This window comes from Spathaspora passalidarum, assembly GCF_000223485.1.
Source record: "Spathaspora passalidarum NRRL Y-27907 unplaced genomic scaffold SPAPAscaffold_5, whole genome shotgun sequence".
NCBI classification, from domain to species: Eukaryota; Fungi; Ascomycota; class Pichiomycetes; order Serinales; family Debaryomycetaceae; genus Spathaspora; species Spathaspora passalidarum.
In genome coordinates this window covers 1,503,247-1,527,564 of record NW_006767429.1, presented here as the reverse complement: position 1 = coordinate 1,527,564, position 24,318 = coordinate 1,503,247, and the positions used below count along the sequence as shown (strand labels likewise).

The window sequence follows — 24,318 nt, the reverse complement described above, 5'->3', positions numbered from 1 at the left end:
TGATGATTTTTTTTTGTTTCATTCGTTATTTCACTCATTTTTTATAATTTTATATGTTTTATTGAATATACTTTATACTACAAATCAATCAAATGTAATCTTTTTACCAGTAGAAGGAACAATAGCAGCACTAGCTCTTTGAGCAGTTGCCAATGCCACAGAAGACTTTTGTCTCTTGTTGTTAGAGTCAGGTTGTCTTCTTTCTTTGAATACTCTCTTTCTTGGAGCTGGCTCTTCAGTTCTTGGACGACGTTCAACACGTTCTACAGGAACATGCTTTTCTTCGGGAACTTCGCCTTCTATAACTTCATCATTAGCACGGGCCCTCATATGTGGGTTCCTCTTTGATCTATCTTCACCATATTCTAATCTTAATTTTCTATTGATTAACATCTTTGCTAATTTGGATTTCAAGGCAGTTGTAGGTCCTTCTTCATCTTTGAAATCAATAAAGGCAAAACCCTTACACTTGCCAGTATCTTCAAATGTAGCCATTCTAATTCTGACTATATCACCACAATGTCTAAAGTGTTCTTGCAAGTTATCTTCGGTGGTATCAAACGATAAATTACCCACAAATAAAATTCTGCTTGGTGGATTCTTGGAAAGGGCACTTGTTGGACTAGCAGCTGGTCTACCTTCGAAGGAGTTGGCATTCTTGATTAATAATTTACGTCCGTTAAGTACGGATTCACTTAATGCAACTATTGAGTTGACATGAGCTAATGAAGGAACATCAACATAAGCGAACCCCTTGATTTTATTACCATCTTTCTTAGGAATATTAACTCTGGTGATATCTTCTTCTACGACCTTAGGTAACGACTCGTCCTCTAGCTGCGAAGTCTTCCCAACTATGAAACGGATAATATCTTCTCTGGATGTATCGAACGAAAGATTACCTATCCATACCCCAAATTCAGATTTGCTGGGCTTTTCTGGTTCAGCATCAGCAGCCTTAGGTATTGGGTGTTTCTTTGCAAGTTTATCCAAATCTAATTTACCTTTCTTTAAAAGACGCTGCTGTTTCTTGGATAAAGGAACAGAAGCAGTCAAATCAATCTCTATTTCATCGTCATTTGCTTCTTGTTCATCATCTTCTTGTTCATCTTCTTGTTCTTCTTCCGATTGCTCTACTTCATCAGTCTTTTTCAGTTTCTTGTTCTTCTTTTCTTGTTTTCTTAATTTCTTTTCTTTTTTCGATTCCTTCTTATTTTCAACTGGTTGAACTTCAACCGGGATATCTTCCAGACTTGAATTAGACATGGTATATATATTTGGTTCTATTACGTGGAATCAAGTAAGTATAAAATCCATCTCTAAACTTTTTTTCCTGCATCAAAAGTAAGCCATCGCTGCAAAAGAAGCAAAAAAAAAAATATAAATTGTATTTACAAAAACTGCAAAACTATACATTACGAACGTTCAATTATCATCAATCATCTCTACCCATAGCCATTTTCTCCATAATTCGCCAGCTTCCTGAATTATATTATCGATATAATTAACCTTATGGTTCTCTGCAGAGTCATTCAGAATCATTATACTGCTAGATATATCATTACGGTCATCATGAATAGGGTATGCCACTGGGGAATTGGATGAAGATGAAGAGGTAGAATTACCCTGCTGCTGTCCATTCTTCTTCTTCAGCTTATACTTGTATGCCTTTGATGGCAAACGAGATAAAAATTGTCTTATTTCATGTTGATCCAATTCAACCAAACTATTTTCTCTCGATTTTAATAATGCCAATGAAATGAAAATCAACGAGATGTGGGGGTCAAGTTTGGAAAATGGAATTGAAAGGGATGGCGCGACAGATGAAGCTGATGATGAAGTGGTTTTATGCGTAGAATCAGGAGAACCAGCCGCTTTAGTAACAACCGTTTGCGATAAAGTCAATTCTTCAATTAAATTTCGGAATGAATTTTGTCTAAGCACAGTTTTCTCTTCATCTTCTTGTTCTTTGAAATCAGTTTCCTCTTCATTGGTCAAGGACCAGAAAATATCGGGGCCTAATTTCTCCAAAGTGTTTCTATTTGGATAATTCAATTTTTCATAATAATAATTGAAGTCCTTTTTTGGATTCTGTAATCTCCATCCTAAAAGTAAATCCCAGATTCTACCCCGGTCATATCTGGACCAAACTTTGGACCCACAAAATTTAAGCCACCAAATAATCCATTCATCATCTGATGTGCCAAATTTCGTCAACACTTGCTCTTCTTGGAAAAATTGCGATAATTCGGGTAACAACTTTCGTAAACAATAAATGAAATACGAAACTCGCTCTTCAATTGTCCCACCAGTAATTGGCAAAGTTGTCTTATTTAACTTTGGCTGATCAGAATTATCTTCGTCACTATGGTCGTGTTTTCGTTCTTTGTTTGACTGGCTCTTTTTTAACATTGCAAGTTCTTGTCCGCGCTTCTTCTTGGAAGCAGGTTCAGGACAATGTAATAATACTAAAACCAACCGTTCGTAAACTTCATGGAATGACATATGGGAGATTCTCTCATCCTTGTAAATTAATTCCTCAAGATATTCTCTCAACTCAGGAATATTGTCTATATAATTTGAATAATCGTCTAATAAGTTAACTGTCAATAAATGGTTTGGGGAAGAATGATCTCTTCCCATTAATACCCACGGAGTTTTTGGAATTGGAGGGAACCATTCAGCTAAGTTAAGAGCTATCCAGGTTAAGGCTTCATCATATTTGATAATTTTCCCCCATTTTCGACTGAATTTTATAATTGAATGTTCTAAAGTAGATAGTATTTCATGCTCCAATTCAGATACCGTATATTTAGTATTGGAATACTTCAATCTTTGAATATATTTGGCCAAATCACGTCTCACTTGATGTTTTATGGCGTCATTTGTATCTGAAGATAATGCCGGCGCAGAAGCAGAATGGGAGCCCAGCTCAGTCGGCTTTTCTGCTTTAGTATTTTCCTTCGTATCATTGTTACTGTTATTAAGATTACGGTTTGCTTCTTTGATAATATCAGTATCTGGTTGGATGAAAGGGTTTAATACAAATGGATGATACTTTAATAAAATTGGCCATACCTTGAACCTAAGGAAAGGCGGTATTCCCTTTTGCCTAGCAATCAAGGCTAATCCATGATGGTTTTTGGTATTAAGATACTCCTTACACAAGTTAAAAATCTCCAAATTGTAATTGAATGATGGTTTACGATCTTCTTCCAGCTTTAATTTCTTTTCTTGCTTCTGTTTAAGGTATTTAGCATCTAGTATGGAACTTCCATCTTCACCATCATCATACTCTTCTTCGGTGGTGGTTATAGCTGATAAGACCGGCGATTCAGTCGGGGATGATGTTGATGACGATCTGTTTGAAGATTTACAACTTTCAGTCATCTTCTATGTTTATAATGTGGTGATGCCCAAGATGAAATTAACACTGTGATGAGTTTGTTACGTCCCCACTTTGCAATTTATGGTTATATAGCAATGTTTTGGGTATTCTTTAAGAACATAAATAACTCTAGGGGGTCCTAGTTTGTATTACACTTCAAACCAAGGTTTTAAATACGAAAAATGTGTGAAAGCCTAAGGATAATCGGATGAATCTGGGTTAATATCTAACGTAGTGTGACAGTACGAAAATCGAAAATCTAAACTTAAATTTCTCAGTCAAAAAAAAAAAAAAAAAAAAAAACCACACCACACTTTGCTGAGTGATTTTTCTGCTAGATGAGAAAATGAAAATTTTTTTTCTTCACCGATAATTTTTTTTTTCTTTGTATTGAGTCGACTTACTGACTGACACTGGATTGCTTTTTTATTTTTTATTTTCTTGAACAAATGATTCGGAAATGTCGTCGCTATTATGTTGTAGAATTGTCTGGATGCACACTGTAACGAGGATGCCAAATGTTTGATTTGTAATATAGGGGTAACTCTAAACCTTGAGCAAATCCAATTGATTCTAGGATTAGTTCCTGTAGTCAAAACACGGTCGAAATGAAACCCTCTTAGTATTTAACGCGTCAATTGGTGGAAAACGAAAAGCGATAAGGAAGTGGGGAACGGACTTTGAACTCCTAACAACTTTAAGTAAATAGACCGCCAACAATCAATAAATTCAATTCAACGTCTAATATAAGTAAAATGACACCCGCAAAAGCTGTTTGAATCCCACAATTGTGCTTTGGAATGTTTATTTTGTTTTGGTTGTAAAATTAGGGGGTGGTTGTAAAAAAAAAAAAAGACTCAGCTGAGGGATTTACTTCTGGTACTCTTAAACTGGGTCCAATTCTGTTTATATTAGCTTCGCAAATGCCTTTTTAGTTATATATGAAAACGATAGTGTAGAGTTATGTCTTGAAGAAAGGAGAAGAGAAATTGAAAGGGGAGTACTTCTATAAATATACAGAGGCAAAAATTTTAAGCACGAGCAATTTCTGTATAGGGGAATCAGAAAATAATGGATGTGAGGAGGTCAAAACAAAGGTGCAAATCAAGTGGGGGAGAACGACATTATCCATTTGACAGTGGCGTCGCTAATATCAACATACCTGTATATAAGACACCACCATAGTTACATAGTTACTGACTTTATCCGGTGTTGCCCTCACTACATGAAACTGCGAGTCATACACGGCTACTTACAGAACTTTATTTAGCACTAGATGCGTTAAATTGCACTACAACTGTCCAGGAATTTACATTACATCGAATAGCTCGATCAAGCCAGTAAAAGCAAGAATAATTAGAAACTATGACTGTAGAGCACTAAACTAAAAAAGATTTTCCAGCTTGATGGAAGATATTGATAAATTGTTGTTAAACACAACATCCCATTCTGTCTAGAATCGTGTAAAGTACTAGCGAATTAAGAAATTGTTACTAGCTAGACAAATCACCCCTCCCTGGTCCATCAAAGTTAACTTCTATACCGATTTAGCTGATTCAGCATAGGCAACTATTCCCGAACGACCCTGATTCAGGCGGAAATTTCATTAGGTGTTTGGTGATATTGCAATGCTGGCAAAAATAAAATTGAAATTATCATGTGCAGGACAGACCCTTGTCGCAAACTTTAATTTCCGTCTCTCTATAACCGTTGCAAATTAAATTTTGCAAAAAGCTAAATCTAAACACACCTAAGCCGATGGTTCAGCCGGATGTTTTCTGATTATGTCATTTAGGCAAGTTCAAGAACAGTTTTCAAATATTAAATGCAGTGAAGGATCATGCCTCCCCCCCCACAAAAGAAACAGTGAAGTTTCGCAGGTGCTTAACCGATGATTCCGAACATTTGCAGTCCCGCAAAATAAACCAGCTTCGGGTTTTAAATTTTTTTTGACATTGTATTTATCAGCCGACTATTCCTTTTCGGTGATAACTCGCCTCCATAAAATTTAGTAAAACATTAGCAATGATGATATAAAAAGGAACCAATTGTTATGGTTTCATTTTTACCGCCGTCACTTTTTCTATTCCCGTTTTAATCTTCTCGCAGGGCTTCTAGTATTTACCCCACTATATTTCACCATTTATAAATCTGTTGATAACCTCAGGTGATATCGTTTAACTTTATTAAATATAATTATTCAAACAGATAGTCATGACACATATAATACAATCAATAAAGAACATCACGTCTTCAACCACAGATTCAAAGATTAAAGATGGTACGCATACCTTATTTTAGTTATTAGGTGAGATGGTTACTAACATTTGTATTAGCTACCAATATAGAGCCGTTGGGTCCATACAACCATGAACTAATAGAACTCGCACAGCTTACTTTCCACAAGAAAGATTTATCCGTTATAATATCAGGAGTAACTAAGCGTTTGAACCCATTAGTCAAGATAGCAAATGAGAAAAGCGGTCAACCTCAGCCCTCCACTATCGAATCCCAATCCATGAGAAGGTCAACTTCCTTAACACTACCATCCTTTCACTTAAAGCATGATAGTGTACCCTCTCGTTCCAACACTTTCGCTCTATTTTCTCGGAAGGACAAGTGCCATTATGATTTGGATGAAAAGACCAGCCTCAGTCTATTGAAAACATGTGCAGTTGTATTGTATCTCCTTCAGAATGGCTCACACAATTATGTTGATTGGATGCAAAGTAATTACCATACATATTTTATACCATTGAGGAAGTTATCCTACCCTCCCAAATATTATGAAACAATTCGGTATAAATTACGCAAGATAATCAATTTCATGGAATATCCTGAACAGTTGCAAGATAATAGAAATCATATCCATAAGTTGCGAACTGATATCATGACACCTGGAGTTAAGAGAACCTCCTTGGATATCGACTTATTACACGTTCAACAACAGCAATCACCATTACGAGAGAGAAGATATTCACTCGATCGGGAGTACACTTTAGCATCACCTCCACCAGGTCCATTTGGATTCACTTCTCTTCCCGGTACAGTAAACGAAGTCTCGATGGCACCTCGAAGTTCACTACACGAACCAGGAAAGAGGCGTTCTTCTCATTCGCGTATGCAGCCAGAGCATCCGTCCTCACCTCCTAGAACGCCCAACCCACGTCGATTATCTTCAATGTTCTAGAAACGATTTTCACATGTTACAAAAGAAAAAAACAGCTTTCATACACTTACTTCCCTACAACATTGCATGTATATTTTTATTTATAAGGTCAATTGGTTCATGCTACGTCATGCAAGGGTCATTATCAGAGAAACACGCAATTTTTCTCGGATATTATTGTTATACGCCTGGTTAGAAACGGCTTATTATTTATTTTGTTAGTTTATTATTTTTAATTATTTATTTTCTCGGGAACTCATCATGAATTTCAACGCGCTATCCTCTTAATGGATTGAACATGTGTGTGCTAGCAGGTAGTATCAGTACAATAGAACGTGTTGATACTACCTAGATAACCAGCTAGAAGGTAACCAAGGTGTTACATACAACCCCTACATTTAAAGCCATTATTTTTGCAAAATTTTCAATTAATGTCGCAAAAGTTGTGATTAGTCATGCATTTCTGGGGAGGTAATTTTGTATTCCTTCCATTGCATTTTGTGTTTACACTAATTAATACTAAGAAATGCATGGAAGGCTAAACGCATAACGAAATTATGTGGTCAGTATAACCGCCTATCTGCGCTATTTTCTCAATTAGGAAACGTTCCCAAACTAAAGTATAATGAGATCAGGTAACCACATTCTTCTCGTTGCATCGTTGCGATGGTTGTCGTAAATGTTACCAGGTAATTTAAATAATTTTGAATTTCTTTTTTTTGCTTGTGTTCCAATTACAAAGAACACTAGATTATTTTTTGTATTGTTCCCACTTATCGCTGGAATATTCTGACAAATCCGACTAGGAAAAAATAGGGGTTAAGTGTGTGTGGCAAGCGTCACCAGGTTTTTTTTTGAGACATTTTCATATTCTTCGTCACATTTCCAGTGATTTCTATTGTATAGCCTCACCTTCCTTTTTTGTACATATTTTCGGTTGGGCCTGTAAATTCCGCACACACACAAACTATAAAAGGGATAAGAAATCGCCACTGAAATTCTGGATTTCTCGTTTCTCCTTTTCTTCTTTTCTACAACAACATTAATCAAACAAATAAATTATATATACTACAATGCAAATTTTCGTCAAGACTTTAACCGGTAAGACCATTACCTTGGAAGTTGAATCTTCTGACACTATTGACAATGTCAAGTCTAAGATTCAAGACAAGGAAGGTATTCCACCAGATCAACAAAGATTGATTTTCGCTGGTAAACAATTAGAAGACGGTAGAACCTTATCTGATTACAACATTCAAAAGGAATCCACTTTACACTTAGTCTTAAGATTGAGAGGTGGTATGCAAATTTTCGTCAAGACCTTGACCGGTAAGACCATCACCTTGGAAGTTGAATCTTCAGACACCATTGACAATGTCAAGTCTAAGATCCAAGACAAGGAAGGTATTCCACCAGATCAACAAAGATTGATTTTCGCTGGTAAACAATTAGAAGACGGTAGAACCTTATCTGATTACAACATTCAAAAAGAATCCACTTTACACTTAGTCTTAAGATTGAGAGGTGGTATGCAAATTTTCGTCAAGACCTTGACCGGTAAGACCATCACCTTGGAAGTTGAATCTTCAGACACCATTGACAATGTCAAGTCCAAGATCCAAGACAAGGAAGGTATTCCACCAGATCAACAAAGATTGATCTTTGCCGGTAAACAATTAGAAGACGGTAGAACCTTATCTGATTACAATATTCAAAAAGAATCCACTTTACACTTAGTCTTAAGATTGAGAGGTGGTCAATAAACTATATAGTTGAATTTAAATAGCTAATTGAATATTCACTGGTGATTAAATATATTGACTTGTAGTTAATCCTATATTCTAAACATCTATTTAGGCTAGAGCATTTCGGAGCTCAGTTAACACTATACTGGATGGTTCGTTCTTAGCAAATTCCTCGAGCGATTCTTTGATGACCTTTGCATCGTCAATAGTTAAGTATTTAATCAACGCATATGACAACTTAATGAATTGAATCTTAACATTTTCAATTGATTCTGGTAATAAGCTTTGTAACTTGAGGTAGTTCCATGTTCTCAATAGAAACTCCACTTGATTAGGTTTAAGTTTGGTATCTTTAAGAATATCAATAATGGCAATGTAGATTTCAGAAGTTTGTACCTTGGACCTCCACGTATTTGCAATGATTTTCGATTGAAAAATTTCTTTGATTTGATTGAAGACAAATGTAAACAAGGAGTCATTTACCGGAATATAGAATGCTTCAGTAAGGTTTTGCAAGAGATGTAACCTGCTTTCTTCAAGGTTAATATTTTCCTTAACAGTAATGGGTTCAACTTCATCCATTTCTACATCACTGTCATCATCCAGTTGGTAATATCCGTCACTGAGAACCTTACCCATGATCTGAATGTACAAATCAACAACTTCTTCATTGTGGAATTCATGGATATACTTTCCCACACTTAAAACCACATGTTTCTGATACTCTTTGTTTCTTCTCTTGACTTCAATAGTCACGGTTTTTTCAATAGCTTGATGGACGTCTTCATGCTGAGAAATATATGACTTGGATAAGATTGCAAATGATACCAATGCATCAAAGATTAACTCCTTACCTTCCCATGATTTCCCTTTATTTGCTTCAAGTAAAACCAGCAATATATCATGAATTAATGGTTCTGAAAATTCATTAAGATTGTCAATAGATTTAGATACGTCACTTAATGTTCTTGCTAGCGTTTTTCTCACTTCAAATTTGTTACTTTGAATGTACTTTTTAATCAAGTCAACAATTTCAGCAAGATAAAGCTTTATGGCTGATTTACCTCCTGAATGCTCGATCCACACTCTATCGAAATTTTCCCTTACTTGTTCAACAGCATCAAATTTACCAATATATGCTAAGGGAAGGAATGCTGAAGATACTAAATCGAACTTATCACCAGCATACTTAGAAACTGAGTCCGCCGCAACTGAGGAAATGGAACGGAATCGGTCATCTTCAGATTCGAAATACATCTTCTTGATCATTTCAGAATATTTGAGTATAGAGTTTGTTGATGCAATTCGACACAAGTAACCAGAAGAACCCGCATAACTTGAAGCAATAGTATCATTACGATCCTTAATTTGTGCCAGAGAAACTGCAAGTAATTTGTCTCCATATGGTTTAATAACTTGATAATGATTCATAATTAATGAAACAATCACACGAGATCCACATACTTTTGATGGAAGCCCCACACTTTTCTTAATTGCAGATTCTAAACGGATTATAAATTCTGGAAGATTGGAATCATCAAGTTGGGAAAGAAGTGTCTCGGTGACTTCCATCAAGGGGGATTTCCCAATACTTGTCAAACGACTGGCATCAATTGCATTGTTGTCAATATTATACTTAGAAGCATTTAAAGCCAAGTAATTGATAACCTCTGGTTCCAAACTAGAAAACAACAAGATAAAATTTTCAATTAATTCAGGAACATATGATTTAATTGCCTTGTTATTGGATTTGCACAACTTCAGAAGAATTTCCAATGAGAAATTCCTAACATCGGCAGAATCACTTAATACCCCTTTGTTCCCCAAGAAAAATGGAATTAAAATAGACAAAATCCCAGAAATCTTTTCCGTTTTCAATTTATAGCTAGAGGATTCAAGTAATCTTGTTAATTCTGTGGTTAACACTTTTGTCAATTTAGTTGCCTCCTTACGAACACTTTCTTTGATATCATCCATAACTCTAAAACTCATTGTCCAAATATCATCCAATTTAGTTTCATAATCTTCGACTTCAACCATGGTTAACAAATCATTCAATGCAGCAGTACCTGCTTGTCTAACTCTCCATTCTTTTCTACCCATACTCTTTAATACCTCAGCTAGAATAGGGTCCAAATTAGCAGTTACCGCTTTAGATGTATCCTTAATTAACGAGTTCCAAATATCATTCATTGACTTAGCTACACCTTCATTTGGGTCATACCTATATCTAAACAATTTAGGAATCAATCTGTTGGACATAGAAGAATCTTTGGCTAATAAACTATCAAGTGATGTTTGTGAAAGAATAGATTCTAATCCATAAGCAATCCCCTTTCTAGATGTCCACAAACTTGAAGATTTTGCAAGTGACATGAATTTATAAACTAAAGTAGGGTCACCAACTTCTTGAGCTAAGTTCAACACATCTTTGTAAGTGGAGATTGAACCATCATCTGTTTTTAATACGTCAGGTTCGAATAATTGTGTATCGGATTCAACTGTTCCTGCTGTAATCTTTACTGAATCAGTAGTTGAAGTAAATGATTTCAATAATGATTTAACTAAAGTATCCTTTAACTCCACATCACCTAGTTCATAAACCAAACCAAGACCTCTAGATGCCGATTCTTGAATCAATTCATCACGATCAGCGAGGAACTTCATAAATGCCACATGAATTTCTCCAGCACGACTAGTGATAGCTTCCAACTTACTACAGTGTTGAACCAAAGATAATAACCACACACAACCGGCTCTTCTTAATGCTGGTTTAGTGTTCTTACAAGCCCCAAGAACAGAGTCCAAGATAATGCCAGCCCTAGAAGTATCTCTAGGAATATATTTCACAATCTCGCCCGGGATATCCAATTGTTTGCTCAAGACCAGCGAGTCCCATCCAGCAGCTGCAATAGTCAACAGCTCAGCAGATGTGAATATATACTCAATTTGCTTAGAAATATGGGTATCATAAATCAGTTGTTCGTCTTCAGATAATCCTTCGATAGCGTCTCTATTGTTTGCAAGTATCAAGTATCCAAGTGTTAATACTGACTTTTCGTCAATCTTTTTCACTTTCAATTTAATTATGTTTTTAAATGTAGTAACATAATTGGATAGACCTTGATTTTGAATAGGTCCAAGAACTCCAAACATGGATAGTTGGGAAATAGAGTCTAAAGCAGAATAATAGGCCGATCCCTGCTCCTGAAGCATCTTTTCAAGAATATCCAAATGAGAAACTAATGTGGTTTCATCAATAATATTCACACGATCACGTAAGTATAATCGAGAGATAATATAACTAACAGCAAGAATGTTTGTTTTGTTATTCAAACCCAAGTCAACCACAAGCTCTTTGATCGATGAATTCACATTTGAAGGATGTGTTGCGATTATGCCTATAGCTTTACAAATCTGCGATATTGTGATTTCATCATGTACTTTATCCAATAATGCCACAAGTTCAGCAACTCGAGGAATCAAAAATTCAACAATTGGTGAGGACGAAAATGAAATAATTCGAGAAAGAATAGTTCCATATGTCGTATCTGTTGGCACAGTATGTGTAGATTGACCAATCAATGCATCAATACAAAGATTCAATAATTGAACAATTGGTTCGTGGATAGATATGTTCTCCATGTGTTGAGTTACTAAATTACGTACCTTGTCATTAACTTCAATAGCCTTGTCCAATCTAACCGCCCAATCCTGATCGGGAATTATAACAGTTTCATTACCTTTAATGCTTTCCATGACTAAAGCTTGTTGAGCAAACAAAATTGCAGTTGGTAATGATTTGAAGATACTGCTATTTTGAACTGATTTTGCTTTGTCAATCTCTTCAGTAAGAACATTCATAAATGCTCCGAATGACGGAAATATAACGCTAGTTTCTTGACCAAGCAAATATGATGTGGATTTAAAACCAGTAGTATAATTAACTTGACGAATATTAAACCAATAAGGATGAATTCCATTCTGAGCTTCTTCAATGGTCTCTGGAGCATTTTCCCTAGATGAACCCAAGATCGACAAAAATCTTGTTTCTGAATCTTCAAAAGGGAATGCTGAATTTATATGCTTGATGGCGATATATCTGCATGCACTGATATTAACATTATCGGCTGAAGCTGTTAAATATTTGGCTGCTAATCGCTTCAATAAATACTTGTTTTCCTGTGACAACTTCGATAAATGCATCGATAATCCAGATAATGCATCTTGAATGGAAACTCTTAACTCTGGTTGATCACCTTCTAAAGATCCATACAAGAATTCAATGAACGACCAATCTATAATTTGAGGATATGATTTCAAGATATTTCCCAAGGTTTCATATTTCAATTGACGATCCTTGATACGTTGAGCAAAGTTAACTTTCCCTTGGAGTTCCATACTTGGCCATCCTTCTGAAATAATATCATTTCGTAATTCACCTACCATTTGTAAGTTAAACTGTTCCAATTCTTGGTTGACATTATCGGATTGACCTAACCAACTAATGAAAGTTATTGCCAACTGACGAATTCTTGGATTATCAGAATGCAATGCAGTTTTAGAAATTACTGATATTTCTGGGTGCAATCTAATCCGCGTGCTTTTGATTAATACTCGCAAAATCTTGTATTGTAAGTTGGAATCAACAGCTGGGATACCTGGTTGGCCCAAGAATAATAACACCAAATGATCAATCAACGACACATTTCCATATATAGTTACATCATCCAATTCAATATTCAATCTTTTGAATAATCCTTCTGCTGATTCGTTAATACTTGAAGAAGGGTCGGCGGAAGCAACAAGTAATGGTAATGCCAATTGGTCGTTCTGAAATCCCGCTTTCAAGAATTCAAGTAAGTTTCGTTTTGTAGTGAATATCTCTTCTCTTGTTTTGTATGTAACTCCAGCATTGGATGTAAAGAATGAATTATCCTGCAAGCTTAAACCAGGGGTTGCTTTGTTGTTGGAATCGGGTAATAATAACAAAAACTTGGCAATTGTAAACGAAAGATACTTTTCAACTTCAGCATTCTTGTCAAATCCTAAGGTGGTACGCATAGCGTCATATTCGTCTGTACCTTTAAATGGAGCTTTCCAAGATGTTAACAACTTTGAAAAAATACTAAACATTCTTGCTCTAATGGCATCAGAATACAAATGAATATTGTCAATGATATCAGGAACCAATTTTATTCTTTGTTCATCTGTTATTCTATCAATTCCTCTAAATATGAATAATGTAGAATAAAGCTGCACTGAACCAGCATCAACACCAGGGCCCACTCTTGGAGATTTAACCTGTTGAACGAGGGCATCTATAGGTAAAGTAATTGATCTAGCGGCAGTTATTCTAGGAATCAAATGTTGTACAATCTTAAGCACTGCTTGTCTTACTTGGACATGAGGACTGGACAACTTTAATAATATGGGACAAAGGTATAAACTTAACGAATGTTGGAATTGCTCATCTGTTGAGGCTAAAGCAATTCGTAATTCTGCCTTGTTGACCAAGGACAATTCAGCTTCAGCCATATTCTGTGGTGTTGCAAGTTTAAGTTTGGTTGTAAAAATATTGTAGTCTCAATATACTTTTAATTTTTCCAGTGGCGGTGGCGGTTGGGGAAGCGAAATCGCAGGACTTGATAAATCACCAGTTGCAACCAGAATGGCAAAATCTGGTTCGATCTACGATTCAAGTTAGCTATTGGAATTTACAAAGATTATGGCATACACCTTGTATATGTTAGAATTTTCAATATATGTATTCTATTAACTATGTATTTTTATATTCTCTTAAAATAACAGGAACAGAACTTGGAGGTAAGGAACCTAATTCAGTAATTACTTTATCAATATATTCAGGGGGAGTCAAATCATACAAGATGTTCAATATATTCAAACTCTTCATTTCCTTCCAATTCTTTAATGGTTCTGATTCATCTTCATTAGATTCCTCAGTAGGAGTTTGTGTTCCTTTCTTGGTGTTTTGTTGTTTATTAGGCTTGTTCTGTTCTTCTTGTTGTTTTATGAATTGTTCCAATGCAAATGACTTCTTTTGTGGTGGTTTCTTTGAATCTATATTACGAATTAAATCATCAGCATCAGCTAATTCATTAGTAGTAACTGAATCTAATTGTACTTTATCTGAAAATTTGATTGATTCACAACATGTCAATACTGGAATGTTTCTTGTATGACACATCATAGCAACCAAAGCAGTACCTACTCTTGAGTAAAGACGACCATTGGATAACATGGCATGAGCACCTAAAAATACCACATCAACATCTCTTAAAAGTGTAGAGGCTAAAGAATTGAGTAAAACATAGTGCACGCTGATATGGTTCTTGGTAATAGGTTCACGCATTCTGAATTTTGCACTATTGATTGATTCCAAGTCATTAATATCGTCATCAGGTAAAAAAGTGTTTACTAAATTCTTCAACAACTTTTTACCTTCAAACAATGGTCTGGAATCAACAATAATCAAATTAAACCTTTTACCTTGTTCGAGAACGCAATATTGGAACAACTCTTCCAATACTTGCGAATGTCCATAGGTCAAAACTGTGCATCCATCCACGATATGCTTAGAAGCAATGTCGACAATCAATTTATCTGAATATTCAATCTTTTCCTTGACAAAATCATCAATTTTCAGACATAGTATTTCTTTAGCTTGAGCTTCGGTAGTGTCTATAGATATATTAGAAATCTCTTGCTTCAACCACCTAATGGCATTCCCCATAGACACAGATAATGGTCTACCCAGCTTCAAATATTCAATTTGGTGAGACAAATGTCCAGTTAAATGTCTGGTTAAAGTAGTATTTGCAGGAGTAACATAATCTTCAATAACTTTCTTAAAAACAATCAACATATTCTTGGCTCTGGAGGTTGAACCAACAACTTTATAATTTGAATATTTCAAAGTTAATGAAAGAATAGCAGGATGAACAATGTGGGATATTGAAGGACTTGAAGCATTACGTTGTTCTCTGGTTTCTAAATGTCCGAACAAATGTGGAACTTTTCTAACATCAGGTTTAAGTAAAGTCTGATCTAATTGTTTTTTCAAGTTGGTGGCAGTTGCAGTTTGTTGTTTCTTCTTTTCAATCTTTTGTTCTGCCATTTTTTGTTGTTGTTCAGGAGTAATACCTATGGCGGTCTTTTGCGCTGCTCTTTTAGCTGCCTTTTCCTTCTTCTTCAATTCCTTGAGTTCCTTATTAGAAAGTTGCTTAGATTCAGCAGGTGCAGAGTTACCTGCAGTTGTGGTAACTGCTGGAACGGCAGCAGTCTTGGCTTCTTCTGACATGTTGTTGTCTGTGCTGGTTGACCTAGATTCAAGTATTGCTTGTCAAATGAAGTTTAAAAAAAATTTACCATATTGACTAATTTGGGTCGTGCACCTAGATCAATATTTACAAGTTGTCATTATAGCTGACAATAATATCAATTGTGCTACAGGATCTTTCCTTTCTACGTAAATTTGACTCGATTTCAATTAAAACCTTAGTGGTCAAAGTTAATGTTCGGAATAGATAGCACCTTCAGAACAAAGACTCTAGATAAAGGATCAATAACGTATTGTTGTATGCTACACCACAAAAGGGAGATTTTGGTTAATACTTGAAACGTCTTTTCCCAGCTTTATAAAAGGTAAATACAAACATTAAACTGTATGTTTTCGTAATTTTGGTTTGCCATTGTCTCGAGGAATTACTTCACTTGCCAGTAGGAACGTAAAATGAGCATAGTATTATATGGAATCACAAATCAAAAGTGTTGCAAAAAAAAAAAATAGAAACAAAACTATTTTGATAACCATTAACTTTTTTAATAAGAATCAATATAGGTAGACAGATGAATCTCCATGAAACAAATCAAATTTGTATTCTTAGCAAATTTAAACGTAACAGTGAATGTACAACACATGTTTTTGTTGAATGTATTCAATGACCGTCAATTAATCGGCAATTAAATCTGAATATACCCACCTAGTCTGAATTTCTATCCTTTCCTATTATTCTGCCAAACAATCAAAACTGGGGTTTCTTTTATTCATTACGAACATCCTCCCCCTACTCCTCCTTCTCTATACGAAACTCGGACTATTTATGCAAATACAGCATATTCCCAACAATCAATCCGTGACTCATTACGCTTTTATTTTAGTAGGGAGTCTACTCTGGGGTAGGTAAAAAAAACATCACTATTTCTCAGGATTTCAATCAACCATTACAAACAGTTCTGTTATTTGCATCTCCGCAATGGTACTTCTAATATGGTGGAAATAAGAACAACAGATTGAAGTTGTCTGAATATTATAGACTAAACCTGATGTGAACTTGTAAAGAATTGATTCACTTTATTGTTTTAATCCCTTTTTATCACGGTGCCATTTCTGTTGTATAGTATAGATCAAATACCTAAACAGCTATTAAGTTTATTTTACTTATTAAATTAATTATATAATTATGTACTCTCACTCAATTCTCCAAAAACTCCCCTCTTTTTAGTAGTATCATACAATCTAACAATCTTTTCTTGATCTTGTCCTTCAACTTGCGAGAAGGCAAAACCTCTCTGTTTTTTAATTCTTTGAACTTGTCTAACTTTTCTAATCGCTCTTTGGAATTCTTCCATTCTTGGTCTTTGATCTTGAATATCGTACTTTTGAATTTCTTGAACATAATGATAGGTCTCAGGTGAATAACGTCTCTTATAAAACTTCCATGCGAAATCTCTTAATAAACACAACACAGCAACTCCAAATATCATTGACCAGAAAGTAATAGATGGATAAGTGGCTCTTAATACCCCACGTAATTCCTGCGATACTTTAGTCATTGGTGCCACGGTGGAATAAATAGGGAACCATAATAACCAGAAAATAAATGAACCGGGAATTGCAATTAACGTAAATTTTGTCCACAATGAAACAATTAATGCTGCTTTACCCAATGCAGTCAATGTACACGTTGTATACACTGCAGTACCCCAAGACCAATTATCGGCAGTCAACCCTGTAGATAACACATTCATATATCTATAAATCAAAAACGAACACAAAAATATCACAGCACTGTGATAGAATCCATTGGTAATCCAACTCCAAAATACTGCAACATTAAAGAATTTCCTTTGTTGACCTAATTGGTATAATTGAGGATATTTATCTAACAATCTTGCATTAACAAATTGATCAAATACACCAAGGACAAATGGTGGTAAAACAGTAAAGAAGACATTATAGAATGTCAATGACCAAGATTCCATGATAGATTGACCTGAAAACGCATTTGTGAACACAAACCAAAATTGTGTCATATATAAGGTAATATTCTTGTAGAATGAGTATAAGATTGCATTGGAAATACGTTGATATGACCATGTTCCGTGAACTAATAATAATTTCTTCAAGTACTTGAATTGACCAATGGAAATATCGGCACTTCTTGCTGCTTGCATACCTTCCATTCCGCTGATACCAACACCAACATGGGCTGCTTGGATCATCGAAACATCGTTGGCACCATCACCAATCGCCAATAATAATGATTTCTTCTTTTTCCGTTTAACCATTTTGACCACTAATGCCTTTTGTAATGGTGATACACGACAGCAAACAACAGCTTTACATCTGCTTCCTAATTCAATAAACAAATCCTCTAAATCTGATTCTAAAGCGAAGCCAAGTGAATGACCATCAATGATTAACGCAAGGGTAGATTCAAATGAACCGTCTTCGTTATCAAATTGATGATCTTGTATAGCAGTTAATTTTTCTTGTAAATTCATTCTGGTACCATCTTTGGTTTCTTCGTTAATGATTAACAAATTCATATCTTCACTGAGCAATTTACACGACATACCAATATTAATAGCAGTTTCTTGTCTGTCACCAGTCAAGACCCAAATTTTAATACCAGCATTTTGTAATGTGTGAATAGTTTCAGGAACTCCATCTTGTAACTTATCTTCAATTGCAGTTGCACCAAGCAAGAATAAGTTAGTTTCAATTAACTCGGCTGCAGCATCCAATTTGTCGGATCTATCATCTAAACTTGTAGATGCTTCATAATAAGTGGCTGACCAACTTTCATATTCTTCTTCAGAAATGATTCTCAGAGCAATACATAATGTACGTAACCCTTCGGCTGCAAAATCTTCTAAATGTCTAATAGTGGAATTGACAAATGGTTGTGGTTCGTCCTCCAGTAACCTTTCCAAAATAACCGTATCCGCACCTTTACAGAACAATCTAATAACACCATCAGGACATCTGAAAATTGCAGACATTCTCTTTCTTGTAGAATTAAATTCACAAATATTAAGCAATTCATATTCCGATTGCATCGTAGTCAAGGTATTTTCAATCGTAACATATCTTGGTTTACGAATGATGAATTTGTACCCTAAATCAGCAGCACCTTGAACTAAAGCACCTTCATCAGGAGAAGCAGCTTGATATTTAATTTTATCACTTTCGGTAATTTCAGGAATGACGGTATGACAAGTACTTAAAAGTGTTAAAAACTCGTTGATTATTGCTGATTGTTGAGTGTTTGTGTTTTTCAAATCTTGATGCAATTCATTGAATGTGTGGAAACCAATTTCAATTCCACCTTCAACAATTTGTGGATACCCATCTTCTGGGATTTCTTCAATATAACATTTTCCTCCAATAGACACAGCTTTAAATTCCATAACGTTTCTAGTTAATGTTCCCGTTTTATCACTGAAAATATAGTTAATTTGACCCAATTCTTCAACCAAAGACGATGTTCTAACCCCTGTTGGAGTATCAGTTTCTTCATAGTACATGTCCAAATCACTACCAATCATGAATGCCTGGTAATATTTAATTAATTCCACAGTAACAAACAATGAAATAGGAACCAAATTTGAGTATAAAATCCAAAAGGTTAAAATATCCTGGAAGAATAACTTGGCAGTGGAGGTTCCTTCCATATACAAATAGCCCAAACTACTATTATCAACTCTTGTCTTAATCACATTTCCAATGGTAGAAATCAAAGAAAGGGTAATCAACACACAGAAAAGAGCAATGATTTGTAAATTAATAATTCGTTCAACATCAGTACGTTTAATAGGTGTAGCAGTGGCATTACGCATTAATTTTGTTTCATGTCCAGTAAAAATAACAACCCCATGAATCCATTGAGTGTTTCTCAAGGTAGCACCACGTAATAGCAATTGCTCGGGTGTAAATGGGATATCCCTAACAGATCCATTTCTAAAATTACGTAAATTACCTTCATAAGTGTATAATGAACTGTTTGGTTGTTCTGAAACGATTTCCGCATCATGTAAATCAGAAAGCAAATCTCGAGGGTTGACTAAATATGCTGTTTCTGTTTTAGCTTGTTTGATCTTTAAGTTAGTTTCACCATCTAAATTAGCAGTTTCAATGTAACATAACCCTTCTGGTTCAGACGAACTTAATAATAATAAATCTGCTGGGAATGGTTCTTCGTTATTGACTTTCACAACATCCCCCACCTGAACTTTAATCCACTTTTTCCATACAAATGATCCAGACTCAGCATCAAGAACCTGAACTTTGGTATTGTTTAATTGTTTATCTGCATTTGCTCTTTTAATATCTTCCATAATTTCCTTAATTGCTGAAACCAACAACACAACAATTAATGTCCCTATAGTTGTAAATCTATTGGTAGGTGACACATGTGGAACTTGTTGAATAATACTTGTAAATAAAAAGAACAAATTAGCATATTTACTGAATTGTTCAAATAAGAACTTGGGCAAGAAAGTTGCAAAGTTATATTTTGTAGTTGAGATATAATTCCCATAGTATCCATAAGGTGCATTTAATCCATGATCCATAATATGAATCTCACGAGGCGTTGACGGATACTTTGAATCAGACAGGGTTCCTGGTTTCCCTGTTACCTTTGACCTGATTTTCCGGAAAATATGTCGAATATCGAAATCTCGCGGCGTGTCAGTTACATTGTTATTCATTTCAACATACTCACCACGTCTACCAAAATTAAACCCGGGAACTGGTGACTGCTGAGAAGTTTCATGATTATTCAGCCAAGGTGCATGCTGAGTTCTGGTAGTAGTGTATGTCTGCTGGTGGTGGTTGGCATATTCTGCGTCATCGTCTTCATCGTCGGATAAAACAAACTGATCAGCAAAAGGGTCTGCTCTTTGGGCTGAAGGGTATGCAGTAGAGGCACCAATTTCGAAATCATCAGCATATGGGTTAGATGCATGATCTAAATCTATATCTATCAATTGAGACAGCTGTTGTTGATGATGTGTTGCAGAAGTATCAGAGAAAGGATTAGCTGGTGGTGAATTTGACAGACGATAGTTATTTGACATGGTGGGGCGAGGTTTTTCGTCAGTATAATATGCTTGTGATCTTGTCCTAGATATCAGTAGAACTGATTAATGAAATACTTGAATGAATTGAGTGTATTTTTTGAAGTATTAAGCCTGATTTAGCTGGTGCACGTTGTAAGTGGTGATCTGGTTGATCAATATGTACACAGCCAACAAACACTTACAGAAACTAAGAAAAAAAAAAATAGATACACGCTTGCGACTTACACTTGCGACATTGATTTCACTTTTCGACATGGTCGATCTTTGCGACAATAAATTTCCTGCAACGGAGCCTGCTAGCGGATTCCTGAAAAAAAAGAAAGAAAAAGGATAGGATCTTGAAAATTGAGTCATCTTGTGTTCCTCTTATTGATTATTAAACTATAACTATGTCAGCAGAGTCCATTGCCAAGGCAGCTAATCTTGCCTTCTCCTCACTCAAGACCCTCAGCAACACCCAAAGATCAACAGCATTACAAAAGATCCATGATGCTCTTGCCGCACATAAGGATCAAGTGTTAGAAGCTAATAAATTAGATATGGATGCAGCAATTGAACACAAGTTCTCTAGCTCGCTTATTAAAAGATTAGACTTGTCACTGCCAGGTAAATATGATGGTATGTTGCAAGGTATTCTTGATGTTGCAAACTTAGAAGATCCGGTGGGTAAAATCACCTTGGCCAAGAAAATAGATGAGGGCTTAAACTTGTATAGAGTTACTGCACCAATTGGTGTCTTGTTAATCATCTTTGAATCCCGTCCTGAAGTTATTGCTAATATTACTGCTTTGGCTATCAAGTCTGGTAATTCTGCTATTTTGAAAGGTGGTAAGGAATCTTATCAAACTTTCAAAATCATGAGTGATATTGTTAATGAAACTTTGGCTAAAGATACTGACGTTCCTAAGGATGCCATTCAATTGATTCAAAGTAGGGAAGACGTTGCTGACTTATTGAGTCAAGATAAGTATATCGATTTGGTTATTCCAAGAGGATCTAACGCATTAGTTAGAAACATCAAATCAAACACCAAGATCCCAGTCTTGGGACATGCTGATGGTATCTGCTCAATTTACGTTGATGAAAACTTTGACATAGTGAAAGCCAAGAGAATTGTGGTTGATGCAAAGACTAACTACCCAGCTGGATGTAATGCCGTTGAACAATTGTTATTTAATAAGAATATTCCAGTTGAACAAATTAATGAAATTTTGCAAACTTTGATTGCTGCAAAAGTAACTATTCATGTTACTGAACAAGTAAAGCAAATCTTAACCATTGGCGAATCTGAATATATTAAAGATGCCGAGGAAGACGCTTTCGACAAGGAATGGCTTTCTCTTGACATTTCAGTTGACCTAATTGACAATGTTAGTGCCGCAATCGCCCACATAAATTTGCATTCTTCTAAACATACTGATTGTATTATTACTGAAGATAAAGCCAAGGCAAATTTGTTCTTACATGGAGTTGACTCTGCTGGTATCTACTGGAATGCATCTACAAGATTTGCCGATGGGTTCAGATATGGTTTCGGAACTGAAGTAGGTATAAGTACCAATAAGATCCATGCTAGAGGTCCAGTTGGGTTAGAAGGTTTAATGAGTTATCAATATCATTTGAAGGGTGATGGACATATTGCTAGTGAATATGTCGGTGCTGGAGGTAGAAAGCATTTTATTCATGAAGATATTAAACTTTAGTTTTATATTTTATAAGTACATATTAATTTTTAGCGTATTACTGCTTTTACAAACTCATCGTAGTCTTCTGGGGGATAGCTTGGGAAATAGGCAATAATATTATCAACGTATTGAAACTGGTTGTCGTACGGTGGAGCACTTGATTCAGGAATCAACTTTAACTCAGCCCACTGCTTCAAGCTAAAGAAATCAGTCAACGTTTTTATCCAAGTCATTCTTGCATCTATACTAACCAAATCGTCATTTTCTAACACCTTTTCACGCAATCTACTTCTAATCAACCCTAAGTTTTCAATTGCTTGATTAAAATCAACATCCTGTAACTCTTTGGCTATGTTATCCTTAATTAAACGGGACAATCTTGGTGATTTTCCATTCGTGCTTATCATTATTTGTAAATTGTCTTGGTTTATCATGGATCCAAAGTAAAAGTCACATAAATTTGGCTTGTCTGCAATATTCACAGGCAAACGAAGTAGTTTAGATTGATAGTATATCTTTGTTGATAATTCATAATCGTCAATGCAACAACACACAATCGCAAAAGTTTCATTGTATACCAGATGACTGATTTTTTCGTAATCTTCTTTAGTAATTAAATCGATATCTTTAGATATAGATATATTTTCATAAAGGGTTAAGTCGTTGGAATGGTAATTCCTTGCAATTAAACTGAATAGTTTACCTTGGTGGTTCAATTTAGTGATTTCAGGATGGATTTTGGAATCTCCTGTGACTACTGTGACCTTAGCCTGGGCTCGGATTAAATGTTCAATACGTGAAAGAGCGACATCACCGGCCCCAATGACCAAACAATGCTTATTACGTACTTGCCATGCAAGGAGTAACGAACGTGTTTGTGGGATTTGCTGTGATTGTGACTCTTTAGGGTGTCTCAATTGGGGTATTCTCAGGTGTCTAGCGATTTCATGCGACATGGCTGATATCTGGTGTAAGGGATAAAAGTCAGATCGGTGTTTGAATTAAAGTTTGGATCTTTTTTTTTGGTTGTAAAAAAGGGTTCTGAGACGATGGCGTAGTATGAGAATGTAAAGCGAAACATCTCCCAATGTTTGCTCTTTTGCCTTATTCAATTGACATTATCAGGTAGGTATATCTATACTTTGCGTAAAGTGTTATGTTCCAATTGGTTGACTGGATGATATTGTGCAGGGGGGGGGTATATTCCGCACCAAACCTGATTCTAAAGTGTTGCCAAAATACCTTATGGAAAAGAAAGAAATTAACGTGTTTGTTTCGAAAAATATACCAAAAGAAACCAACAAGTTGTATCAGTATCTAATTTGGCGAAATTTCTGTCTACTGACACCAGATTATAGAACTAAACCATACAATATAGGGGTAAGTCTATACCATTTTTAGTTAATTGCACAAAGATCTTCATTGGTATACATGGCAACCAACGAATGAGTTCTCGGCGTTTTAAAACTCACCATTTTAGATTCCTCGACTACTATCGTCCAATCCAATCAAATTCAAATTCAAATTCAATCTAATCCAATGTAACAATGAACAACTTAGTGCCTGAGTTATCATCTAATATTAATGAGGTTATCTTAATTGGAATATATCACGTGATACCGCTATCAGTTATTTTTTTGCTAATTTTAGTTTTTGTGTTCATAACTGATAGGGAAAAATTTTTCTTCTCACTAAAGCAACGTTTCCCACCACAGCCAGGAAAATTTTTTTTGTATTGCGGCACTCGCGGTGGTGGTGAGTGGTGAGGTCAACGACAACGAAAACACAAAAAATTTTGAGTGGGCCCTAGAAAATTATGTTAGTATAGAAACAAAGAGAATAAACTCAACACAATAATAAAAAGCACATCCCACACACGTTTTACAACACAGTCATAAATTTGGAAACCTGGTTTACACTACACATATACATATCGGTTCT

The 24,318-nt window shown here is 35.4% G+C and overlaps 9 protein-coding genes across 9 annotated transcripts; 3 read left to right on the top strand and 6 right to left on the bottom strand. All coding sequences in view use genetic code 12, as the record gives it.

The window, feature by feature from the left end:
• Positions 1-23: 23 nt before the first annotated feature.
• NOP13 (Nop13p) lies at positions 24-1,298 on the bottom strand (the record flags this gene model as incomplete). Its single annotated transcript, XM_007376546.1, has 1 exon — positions 24-1,298. One exon carries the CDS (start codon positions 1,264-1,266, stop codon positions 85-87), a length of 1,182 nt encoding a protein of 393 aa, XP_007376608.1.
• A 12-nt stretch (positions 1,299-1,310) lies between these two features.
• Positions 1,311-3,629, bottom strand: SPAPADRAFT_72541 (uncharacterized protein; the record flags this gene model as incomplete). Its single annotated transcript, XM_007376545.1, has 3 exons — positions 1,311-2,940; positions 3,001-3,233; positions 3,285-3,629. 3 exons carry the CDS (start codon positions 3,388-3,390, stop codon positions 1,426-1,428), a joined length of 1,854 nt encoding a protein of 617 aa, XP_007376607.1.
• A 1,844-nt stretch (positions 3,630-5,473) lies between these two features.
• SPAPADRAFT_62444 (uncharacterized protein) lies at positions 5,474-6,863 on the top strand (the record flags this gene model as incomplete). The annotated part of the gene is made up of 2 exons (XM_007376544.1): positions 5,474-5,669; positions 5,725-6,863. 2 exons carry the CDS (start codon positions 5,603-5,605, stop codon positions 6,576-6,578), a joined length of 921 nt encoding a protein of 306 aa, XP_007376606.1.
• Positions 6,864-7,630: 767 nt separating this feature from the next.
• On the top strand, positions 7,631-8,320 carry UBI4 (ubiquitin; the record flags this gene model as incomplete). Its single annotated transcript, XM_007376543.1, has 1 exon — positions 7,631-8,320. The coding sequence occupies one exon, from the start codon at positions 7,631-7,633 to the stop codon at positions 8,318-8,320; it is 690 nt and encodes a 229-aa protein (XP_007376605.1).
• A 90-nt stretch (positions 8,321-8,410) lies between these two features.
• On the bottom strand, positions 8,411-13,840 carry ECM29 (Ecm29p; the record flags this gene model as incomplete). Its single annotated transcript, XM_007376542.1, has 1 exon — positions 8,411-13,840. One exon carries the CDS (start codon positions 13,838-13,840, stop codon positions 8,411-8,413), a length of 5,430 nt encoding a protein of 1,809 aa, XP_007376604.1.
• A 241-nt stretch (positions 13,841-14,081) lies between these two features.
• Positions 14,082-15,623, bottom strand: GCD2 (translation initiation factor eIF2B subunit delta; the record flags this gene model as incomplete). The annotated part of the gene is made up of 1 exon (XM_007376541.1): positions 14,082-15,623. One exon carries the CDS (start codon positions 15,621-15,623, stop codon positions 14,082-14,084), a length of 1,542 nt encoding a protein of 513 aa, XP_007376603.1.
• A 1,160-nt stretch (positions 15,624-16,783) lies between these two features.
• On the bottom strand, positions 16,784-20,182 carry SPAPADRAFT_140785 (aminophospholipid-translocating P4-type ATPase; the record flags this gene model as incomplete). Its single annotated transcript, XM_007376540.1, has 1 exon — positions 16,784-20,182. One exon carries the CDS (start codon positions 20,180-20,182, stop codon positions 16,784-16,786), a length of 3,399 nt encoding a protein of 1,132 aa, XP_007376602.1.
• An 899-nt stretch (positions 20,183-21,081) lies between these two features.
• Positions 21,082-22,395, top strand: PRO2 (glutamate-5-semialdehyde dehydrogenase; the record flags this gene model as incomplete). Its single annotated transcript, XM_007376539.1, has 1 exon — positions 21,082-22,395. The coding sequence occupies one exon, from the start codon at positions 21,082-21,084 to the stop codon at positions 22,393-22,395; it is 1,314 nt and encodes a 437-aa protein (XP_007376601.1).
• Positions 22,396-22,424: 29 nt separating this feature from the next.
• MET8 (bifunctional precorrin-2 dehydrogenase/sirohydrochlorin ferrochelatase) lies at positions 22,425-23,333 on the bottom strand (the record flags this gene model as incomplete). The annotated part of the gene is made up of 1 exon (XM_007376538.1): positions 22,425-23,333. One exon carries the CDS (start codon positions 23,331-23,333, stop codon positions 22,425-22,427), a length of 909 nt encoding a protein of 302 aa, XP_007376600.1.
• Between the last annotated feature and the right edge of the window lie 985 nt (positions 23,334-24,318).